Consider the following 10,016-nt stretch of genomic DNA (forward strand, 5'->3'; position numbering starts at 1 on the left):
AAAAGGCACACAACATTAAGGATAAAAAATTATGTGTTCAATGATTATAAAATATATATAGTTACAGAACATATTAAAATAAGGAATGGAATAACAAAATGGAACCATCATTAAAATTTGTTTAATGATGACTCTGTCCAACTATTCTTTATGGGGACAGAAAGCTTAAGACTGTCATCTCTCACATGACTGGGTCAGATCTATTAATGTAGTATTTTTTAAAAAGTCATTTACATTCTTTATGTGATTAACGTCCACATTCCCATCAATAACTTGGACAAGAAGAAAAAGATGAGAACTATATCAACTGACTTAACTGACTTTCAATTACCTTCTTCAGGAATTTAAGAGTGGATGATGGTGATGGTTACACTACTTAATGCCACTGAACTGCACACTTAAAAATGGCTAATGTGGTAAATATTACGTTACATATACTATAATTTTAAAAATATGAGAATAAAGAATTTAAGTAATTTTCTTTTTAAAGCTTTTATTCAAGTAAGTGGAAAGGGGCTTAAAATTAAACAAATAACTTTTTGTTGTTGTTGTATGTAAGGAAGAATTTTAGTGCTTTGCTGCATTCTGTATTCTCCTCCTGGTTTATCCATTTAATGCATAGAAATCATAATTCCCAGCCCAATTAAAATGTACATATTCCCTACCATCCCGTCTCCAACTACTATATCCCCAACGACTGTATCTCAATAGTAATCCAGTGAGTAAATGAAGAATAACTATAGTACAATAATTATTACACAAATCTGAATATAAGATTACACATGATTAGTTAATGATATAGAGCAAATTAATTGCCTAGGAGTTAAAAAAAAAAAAAAAGAAAAGAAAAAAGAAAAGGCACTCACTCCTGAATAAAACAGTGGAGGATTCATGGAAGAGGTAGCATCTGAACAGGGTCTTAAAGAATCTACTATTTTACTAAATAGAAACTGGGGAGGATTAGACTTAACATTGCTGTATGGTATATTTGAAAGTCATTAACGAGAGTAGATCCTAAGATTGCTCATGACAAGAAAAAAATAGTTTTTTTCTTCCTTTTTTTTGTATGATGGATGTTAACTAAACTTATTGAGGTAATCATTTCACAATATATGTAAGTTAGCTGGTAAGAAAAGTCTATTTTAAGAAAAAAGTATGATCAAAGACACGGAAGATGAATATTGCAAAAACACTTATGAAATGGCAAAGTAGTACAATTGGGCTCTAGCATAGTCAAAAAGAAGAGTAGCCAAAGGAGAAAGCAGATAGATTTTGTTAAAAGATTTAGGCCATGAAAAAGTCACTTAAGGTTTTTGAGCAGGGTAGTAACATCATGGAAGCACTTTTTTAGGCCTCAATTCTTCATTTATGTGGAATTCTCCCCCCCTTCCCCCTCCCACCCCCTGCTGACCTCCTCTACAATTTCCACCTATGTTAGATGATAAAACAAGGGGTTTATAGTTTAGTAGAGGAGGTCGACATCAATCAAAGAGAAAATAACAAATCTGACCCAGCTCAAGCACCAACTCCTCCATAAAGCCACAAATGAAAAACTCCAAACTCCATGCCTTTAAATTTACACTTAGTTCTATCCTCATCCTCGGCCCAACCTTTCAGCAGTGTATTAGAGTTAACCACTCTTTCCTCTCTAAAGTCTTTTTTCTGGGCTTCTGTGACAACACATTATCTTGGTTTTCTTCCTCCTCTGGCTCTTGACAGACCACGAAATGCAAGTTTCCTAAGGCTTTATCTTCTCTTCCCCTTGTTCTTTCCTAGTGATTTCATCCATTTCTCTGGCTTTAAACATCCTAGCTCTCCCTCTCCCCCGATAAATACTCGTAACTTCAAAAACCATATATCCAGGGTAACTCTCCCTTGAGCTCCAGCAGCAGATATCAAATTGCCTACATGACATCTCAAATTTAAAACATTTCCAGAACCAATTCATGTCTTCCCCAATTATTTTCCCCACAAGTTTTCATCTTTTCAAGAACTGGCACCATCAATTACTCAGTTCCTAAAGCTGGAATTCTGGAAAACTTGCTTCTTTCCTTTTCCTCACCTACATACATACTGGCATTCTTCCTTGACTTTTCCCACTTAGCTTTTTTCTCTCTTCTACCAAAGCCACCTGGTCTCCCTAAAATCCACTCATGGGAGCATTCAGAGTGATCATTTAAGAATGTCAATCAGATTGTGATTCTTTCCTGCTTAAAATCCTTCAAAGATTTACCAGAGTACTTCATCTTTTTTAAGATTTTATTTATTTGTCAGAGAGAGAGAGAGAGAACGTGCGCACAAGCAGAGGGAGCTGCAGGCAGGGGGAGAAGCAGGCTTCCTGCTGAGCAAGGAGCCCAACGCAGGACTCGATCTCAGGACCCTGGGATCATGACCTGAGCCAAAGGCAGATGCTTAACCGACTGAGCCACCCAGGTGTCCCTACCAGAGTACTTCAAACAAAATCCCTATCCCCTCCTAGGTCTTACATGATCTGGGTCCTGCCTACCTCTTGAACTCCTTCTCACTCCCTCCCCCCGCCCACTCACCATGCTCTTCCAGGTCCCTGAATACGTTCTTGCAGTTCCCTCTGCTTACAATGCTGCTCTTCCCTTCTGCTATTCCTTTTATTTTTCAGATACCTACTTAAATCTTACCTCAACAAAAAGGATTTCCCATATAACCCCACAGAAATTAGCCTATTCCTGTTAGTCCTTTTTTTTTTCCCCTTACAGGCCTACCAAAATTTTAAATTTGTTATTTTCTCTTTGACTGATGTCAACCTCCTCTACTAAACTATAAACCCCGTGTTTTATCATCTAACATATATCCAGCATGTAGGAGTGTCTGTCATGAGATAGGTGTTCCAAAGATATTTGTTGAATGGATAAACGTCAGTCCAAGATATGCTTGGTCTTCTCTTGTGACCTCAGGCAAAATATTAAACAACTCTTTCCCTTAATATTTAATTGATATCTACTACACTGTGAAGGAAGCTAGGGAGATAAAAGTGTGAAGGACAGCCTACAAACCTAGAGAGTAGATATATACATTTATAAAAAAAAAAAATACATTGTGAGGCAATGTATGAAAACGTATGAATGACGTTATTACCCTAATCAGGGTAATAAAGGACTGCATCACTGAGAATGTGGTATTTGAGTTAGGCTTCAAAAGATGGCTGGACTTCTGACAATCAGATATATAGCAAAGGGCATTATAGATGAAGAGTTTGACCAGATGTACAGAATGAGAAAGCAAGATGATCAGGGAAGGGCAAACTGGTTGCCATGAGTGTGGGCTTTAGGACAAGGACAGGTAGAAGGGAAGGTTGAACAGTATTTTTCATATCTGGCCAATGGATGGACCTAGTAACTCTCATTCTGAGCTCAACTAAGATTTTCAAATTGTGGTTTCACAAATATAAATTTGACCACAACGTAGGTAATGAAATAAGAGTCTGCATTGGGACCAGGCAAAAGGCTACTATATTAAACTAGGGAATAAAACAATATAAAAATTGGGGCTGGAAATTGAGTTAATAATCAATCATGCCTACACAATGAAGCCTCCATAAAAGTCCTTGAACTACAGCATTTAGAGAGCATCTGGGTTGGTGAACACATCTATGTGCTGAGAGAGTGGCCTACTTCAACTCCAGGACAGAAGCTCCCATGCTTGGGACTCTTCTGGATCTCTCTTCATGTACCTCTTCATCTGGTTGTTCCTCTGTATCCTTTATCATATCCTTTATTATATAATAAACCAATAACTATAAGTAAAAAAAAAAAGTCAAAAGCAGTGCTTCTCAAACTAGTGAAAACCTAATACTTTCTTAAGTTCTAAATTGTCATGGAACAATAGTTTTGTAAAATTAGTGATTAGAAAAATAAAATATAAAGTAATAGAAAATATAAGCTCCAAATTTTTATTATGAGATACAGCAGAAACAAAATTACTTTTAAAAACTGCTATAAAATTTCTAAATGCTGGGCGCCTGGGTGGCTCAGTTGGTTAAGCTACTGCCTTCGGCTCAGGTCATGATCCTGGAGTCCCGGGATCGAGTCCCGCATCGGGCTCCCTGCTCGGCAGGGAGTCTGCTTCTCCCTCTGACCCTCCTCCCTCTCATGCTCTCTGTCTCTCATCCTCTCTGTCTCAAATAAATAAATAAAATCTTTAAAAAAAAAAAAAAATTTCTAAATGCTTACTCTCAATTTCTGTAGTTCTCATCATGGACTAGTAAGTTTGTGGGCTGGCACCAGTCTGTAAACCCCACACTGAGTAGTACTGGTTTATTGGACTTCGTCAGTGACTGGATGCCATGAAAGTCAAAAGTGACTCTGAGATTACTCTTTCAGGTAACTCTAAGAATTGTGATACCATCAAGTAAGGAAATTTGGAGAGTTCAGAAGATGTCACTATAAAAAATATGGGACTTTGGCCAGAATCCAGCGCAATGAGAAAATCCTACAAGAGTTCCAAGACATTTTATATATAGGATTTTTCATTACCTTTACTTTACTATTTTGTGGCTTAAAAAAAAAAAAAAAGGAGGGGCGCCTGGGTGGCTCAGTTGGTTAAGCATCTAACTTCAGCTCAGGTCATGATCCCAGGGTTCTGGGATGGAGCCCCACATTGGGCTTTCTGCTCAGTGGGGAGCCTGCTTCTCCCTCTCCCTCTGCTTATCGCTCCCCCTGCTTATGCTCTCTCTTCTCCTCTGTCAAATAAATAAATAAAATCTTAAAAAAAAAAAAGGAAAATAGGTACTGCTAATTTGGAGGAAGACTTACTTTTACAGAAAACAATGTCAGAGGCTAAAACAATTTGGATATTTTAAAATATGTGATTGCACAATGTCATTTGCAACCAAGTATAATGAAACACAATCTTTGGCACACCACATTGATGTAAATTACTTTTTTTTTTTTTTTGACAGACACATGCACATGTAATTCCATTCTTTTGGAAAAAAATCCTTGGTGGTGATTTCATAGTGATTTAATTGTCCTTATGTTCCTTAAATCTGTGACATAAATCTTGGGTCACCAGCTGGAAACAAAGAACTCCTCTGTTTGGCTTGACATTAGAGATTGATGATACTTAACTAGACAAGTAGAAACCCATCTTTTTAGTAATGGGGAAGAACAGTGCTCCCAATGGATATAAGAAATTGAAATTTGAAGCTGGACAGATTTTAAATTCAAGGCAAGTAAAGTGACAATATTGCTAAATATGAGGTGATTAAAAAAGGAAAAAAAAAGCCTAGGACAAAGGAAGTAGAAGATGCTTGCGATCTGCCTGCAAAATAAATGGTAGGTATGACTCTTGATAATGTAATACACTTATTAATAATGACATACTAGTTAAGTCATTTGATGCCCTAAGTTACCTTCTAAAAGAATAGCAGGAGCAATGATACAAACTTTAGAACTGACAATTAATAACCAATGTAAGTGATACATATGATGACATCCTTATCAAACAGATTTTCTTCATTAATCTCAAAGATAATGAAAGTTAATGAAATTTTAGAACCTAGGTAACACAGTCCTTTATTAGGACCTGGCAAGTAAAAGGTTTTAAATATAACAGAATAATTCTTACTGATTTTTTTTTTTTAAAAAGCAAATAAATTAAAACTCAAAATACCTGCTTGGACTTACCCAAATGGATCACCAACCACAAGGAATGCAACATCACTGATATCAGCATCCTTTAAAATATTATCAGCTTCTTGTTCCACTTCTTCTCTATCAGCAAGAATCAATTTTCTTCCATAAAACTCTTCCTATAGATTTAAGTCCAATATCAAAATGAAACAGCAGGTGACCATTTCAACACATGTACACACACACACACACACCAATTTTTGTCTGGGCTGGTGCAAATCTTGGCAACCATCCAAACACAGATCACTGAATAGGACTCCTCAATGAGCCAGCACTCTATATCATGTTGCAATTAAACTCTGTCTTTGGGGCTATCTTAATATCCCAAGAGAAGGTAGACCTCCTAACATCTGAGGCTTTCTGCATTTTAAATTTACCTCTAAATTTGAGTCTAATAGATCAGGCAGAACACCGTAGAATGAACAGAGAACACGTATGCATGAGCTTTATTTCAGAAACACAGTAATACAGAATATGTTAGTTAAATAATAATTATAAACATACATGGTAATTTGGGTTTTATTAAATTTTCCATAGGAAAACCTATGGGACCCTGGCTAAAATAAAAGGTAATTTCAATGAGAAACAATAGAAAATTAGGATTTAGTTATCTATAGAGCCAGCAAACATTCCTATATAATTGCAGGAAAGATTAATTTAAAACTGTATTTCCTAGTTCCTGCTAAAAAGGCAGAGTTGCAGAGGAAAGAAAAAAATTCTAATCATATAGGAAGTCTCCATATAAAGTGCTTTGTGAACCAATCCCCTGAAGTTCAACTCTAGCAAATAAACCCAGGAGGTTGACCTTAACTGGGGTGGCAGCATGTAAGTACAGAGAGTGAACTAGTGTGCTAATGGTCATGTGGTGGTGGTTACAAACTATTATGAAAGGTCATGAATCTTATTAACTGATTTCCTGTGGAGTAATATGTAATTCAAATACAGTAAAAGTGAATGCATAGACAAATACTATTTCTTACATGCTGAGAAGTTTGAGTTTTAAGGATTATATCAGATGTCAAACATTACAAGGACTGCTGTACTCAATAATTTATCTGTCAAGCAAAAGAGTAAATAAACAAATGATCAAGCACTTGAAGATAAAGGCCATAGTTCCAACTCTAATAATTATGCCTAATACTTAACTAGAATCTGTCCCTGAAATGTGAAAAAAGATCTCTTCCCTTTTTCTGCGTATCTTCTCAGAGATAATGCTCCAGAAGTTCCCAATGACAATGTTTTTACAGATGAAAAATGTTTTTATTTTCACCTTTACCGTAATTTTTTCTTAATCATTAATTTGTATATAACTTACTTTAATTTCATGAGTCCAGAAAACTTATTAGTGGTAGAACATGTATATTCACATATATCTAAGAGGACAAACGTGTGATTATAGAAAACTGAAGAAAATGATATTTTTTCCTGAACTAACATTTCTTAAGATCAAAAAGTCACGTTACTAGCTTAATGCTAGCAGTAATCCTAAATCCTAGCCAATATTTTATAAATGATTTAACAAAAGAAAACCCCACTCTCCTCAAGACCTATCATGTATCACTCTATATTTATCACTTATCCTAAGAAACATTTCATTATTTAATTGAAACACACATTTATTAAAAACAAACAAACTTATCCACATATGCAGACCTGTGCACACATAGCCAAACAGTCCAGTATAACTAAATGGCTGATGCTCTTGGGGGGGGGGAGGGCGCTTAAAAAGGGGAAGAAAGAGCAAAAGCAGTAAGAAACTGGTATTACATTCTTTTTAATTTACCTACTTGGTAAATTCACTCACTTGAAGAATACTTCTTGTGCACAATCTCCACACCAAATTCTATGCTTGATGTTGGGAAACAATGGTGAATGAGACATATGTGGCCCCTGTCCTGTGGCTTATAATGTTTAGTGGGGAATTATCTACCATATCATTAAGTGCTACAAGAGCATGGAACCTAGTAAGAGTCAGGGAAGAGGGGTTAAAAAAAAGGCAGTGTTATTTAACAAATAATTTTACATTTATATTATTTATTATTCAATGACTGATTAGCCAGTTTTTGTACAGTATCAGCCCTAATCTTCTCCATTCATGAAAATGAAGGCAAAACTCAAAATTCATTCCTGCTTTAGGTTGGCAGGTTTTGTAAGGGGGACAGGGTAAAAAAATCAAAATTAAAATTACTTTTGAGTATTTCTGGAAGGATACATAAGAAATTAGCAATAACTGCCTCCAGGAAGGGGAACCATGATAGAAATCTTTCAATGTATATACCATTTAGTATCTTTTGAATTTTATACCATTTAATGTATTACCTAGTAAAAAAATAAAAAAATAAAAAGTAGAGCCTAGAAGTAGGATACATAAACAAGAAAACAAAACCTAAAGAAAACCCCAACCACAGTAACATTGAAAGAAGGAACAGAGAAATAAGGGCTTATGAAAGGGACTGAAAAAAATGGAAAATACAAGTAAAACCAAGAGAAAGTAATGTCATGAAAGCCAGTTTCAAGGAGTGATCAACTATGTCAGAAGAAGTAAAACAAGTAAGAATTGAAAACTATCCTGTGGCATTCTCAGCTACTAAATAACTGTTCAACAAACAGAAATATTTCAGAGGAACGGAAGTCAGCTTGGAGTCCGAGCTATGAGTGAAGTGGGGATAATAAATGTACACTGCTTTTTCAAAAAGCTTTGGATAAAGAAGAGACAAAAACAATAATAACTATGGAGAAAAGAGGTTTAAAAGGGGAGAGATTTCAGAATGGACAAAATCTGAATATGGTTTCAGGTTGAGGGGAGAAGGAAGTTAATATACATCAAACATAACGAAGAAAGAATAAACGATGGGAATAAGGTTTCAGAGGAAGGGAGAGGAAGAGGTTTGGAGAAAACACACCTAGTAGAGTTGTCTTCAACAGGCTGAGAACCTCATCTAACAAGTCATTTTCTAAGACTTGGGGGAAGACAGATTCAGATTTAAGGGAAAGACAAATGGTAAGTTAATAAAGGTCACAGATGATTGCCTCATCTTTCTCAGTGGGAAGTCTGTCCCTCCACTAGCGAGCTGCAGCTGGATAGGAAGACAAGTAGAGTGAGCTGGTATCCAGATGAAGCAGATTAGGAAGAAAAGAGAGGGAAACGGATACACTGGGAGAAAATGAAAGTTATTTTCATGATGCCCAAGAACAAGTATAGCAAATTATTGTGCTTATCTCCTCCATGGTTTTGCTCACAATTATTTTTTTCTTCAGTAAGAAATACTCTTTCTCTTACCTTTACCAAATCTTATCTATAGTAACTATCTCTTTCTCTTCCCTTTACCAAGTCTTATCTATAATAACAATATTTATAATACATTTACATTAGGGACGCCTGGGTGTCGGTTAAGTGGCTGCCTTTGGCCCGGGTCATGATCCCAGGGTCCTGCGATCGAGTCCCACATCGGGCTCCTTGCTCAGCAGGGAGCCCGCTTCTCCCTCTCTCTCCCTCTGCTTGTGCTCTGTCAAATAAATACAATCGTTAAAAAAATATATATATATATATATAATACATTACATTAGATCACTCTGGGGTCAGGTGTAGTTCTAAGAACTTATGCATATGAATTCATTTGATCTTCATCACAATCTATGAGATACTCTCTATTTTTATCCCTGTTTAAGAGATAAGAAAAAGAACACAAAGTTAAGTGATTGCCCAAAGTCACAACCAACAAGTGATTGGTTGACCGCAAAACTTTACATGTACTACAGATGATGCATAGGGGTGCCTGGCTGGCTCAAACGGTAGAGCATGCGACTCTTGATCTCAGGGTTGCAGGGCCTGTGAGTTCAAGCCCCACGTTGGGCATGGAGCGTACTTAAAAAACCAAGAAGACCAAAAAAAAACAAATGAGGCACAGACAGGCAGAGCTTAGTGATCTCCTCTGCTTTCTACAGGATAACTAGAGCCCCAAAGTTAGCCCCCTTTGGCCAAAACAGCTTCCTCTATTTACCCTTCAGAGCTGTATAAATATTACCATTTTCTATTTAGACCATGAAAACAAAAGAAACAAAACAAAAAGATTGGGATGCATTATTTTAAGAGATAGCTCAAATTCCATCTATTCCATAGTATTCTCTGGCCACCACAACCTGAAGTGATCTTCTTATATGTATTTCAACTGGAATTAATAACTAGTAATTATTTAATATTTGAGACAGCTTCTACTATTTAATTCATGAAAACAACACTGGCTTAAATAAGATCTAAGTTCTTCCCAGCAATATAATTTTATAGTTTCTTCCTGCCACTGTTGCCATGAATTGTTATTTAAATCTTCCATTATTAAGTTTTCCTGAGTA

At 36.1% G+C, this 10,016-nt stretch overlaps 2 protein-coding genes and 1 long non-coding RNA gene across 5 annotated transcripts in view; 1 reads left to right on the forward strand and 2 right to left on the reverse strand.

Moving 5' to 3' along the window:
- VCAM1 (vascular cell adhesion molecule 1) overlaps positions 1 to 1,504 on the forward strand; it is a 226,790-nt gene extending 225,286 nt beyond the window's left edge. Inside the window, exon 9 of the mRNA XM_081817040.1 lies at positions 1,492 to 1,504. Within this exon, the coding sequence (XP_081673166.1) occupies position 1,492 (1 nt within the window). The 3' untranslated portion in view covers positions 1,493 to 1,504. The remainder of the gene's footprint in view (positions 1 to 1,491) is intronic.
- Positions 1 to 10,016, reverse strand: part of LOC145721055 (uncharacterized) — a 381,812-nt gene that overhangs the window by 32,640 nt on the left and 339,156 nt on the right. The gene's annotated exons all lie outside the window — the stretch shown is intronic.
- The window catches only part of DPH5 (diphthamide biosynthesis 5), a 38,991-nt gene that overhangs the window by 23,964 nt on the left and 5,011 nt on the right, over positions 1 to 10,016 (reverse strand). For all 3 annotated transcript variants that reach the window (XM_081817063.1, XM_081817062.1, XM_006728172.3), the window contains exon 3: positions 5,661 to 5,785. In XM_081817063.1, the coding sequence (XP_081673189.1) occupies positions 5,661 to 5,785 (125 nt within the window). The remainder of the gene's footprint in view (positions 1 to 5,660; positions 5,786 to 10,016) is intronic.

This window comes from Leptonychotes weddellii, chromosome 4 (genome assembly GCF_054177405.1).
Source record: "Leptonychotes weddellii isolate Sample4059 chromosome 4, ASM5417740v2, whole genome shotgun sequence".
Classification (NCBI taxonomy): Eukaryota; Metazoa; Chordata; class Mammalia; order Carnivora; family Phocidae; genus Leptonychotes; species Leptonychotes weddellii.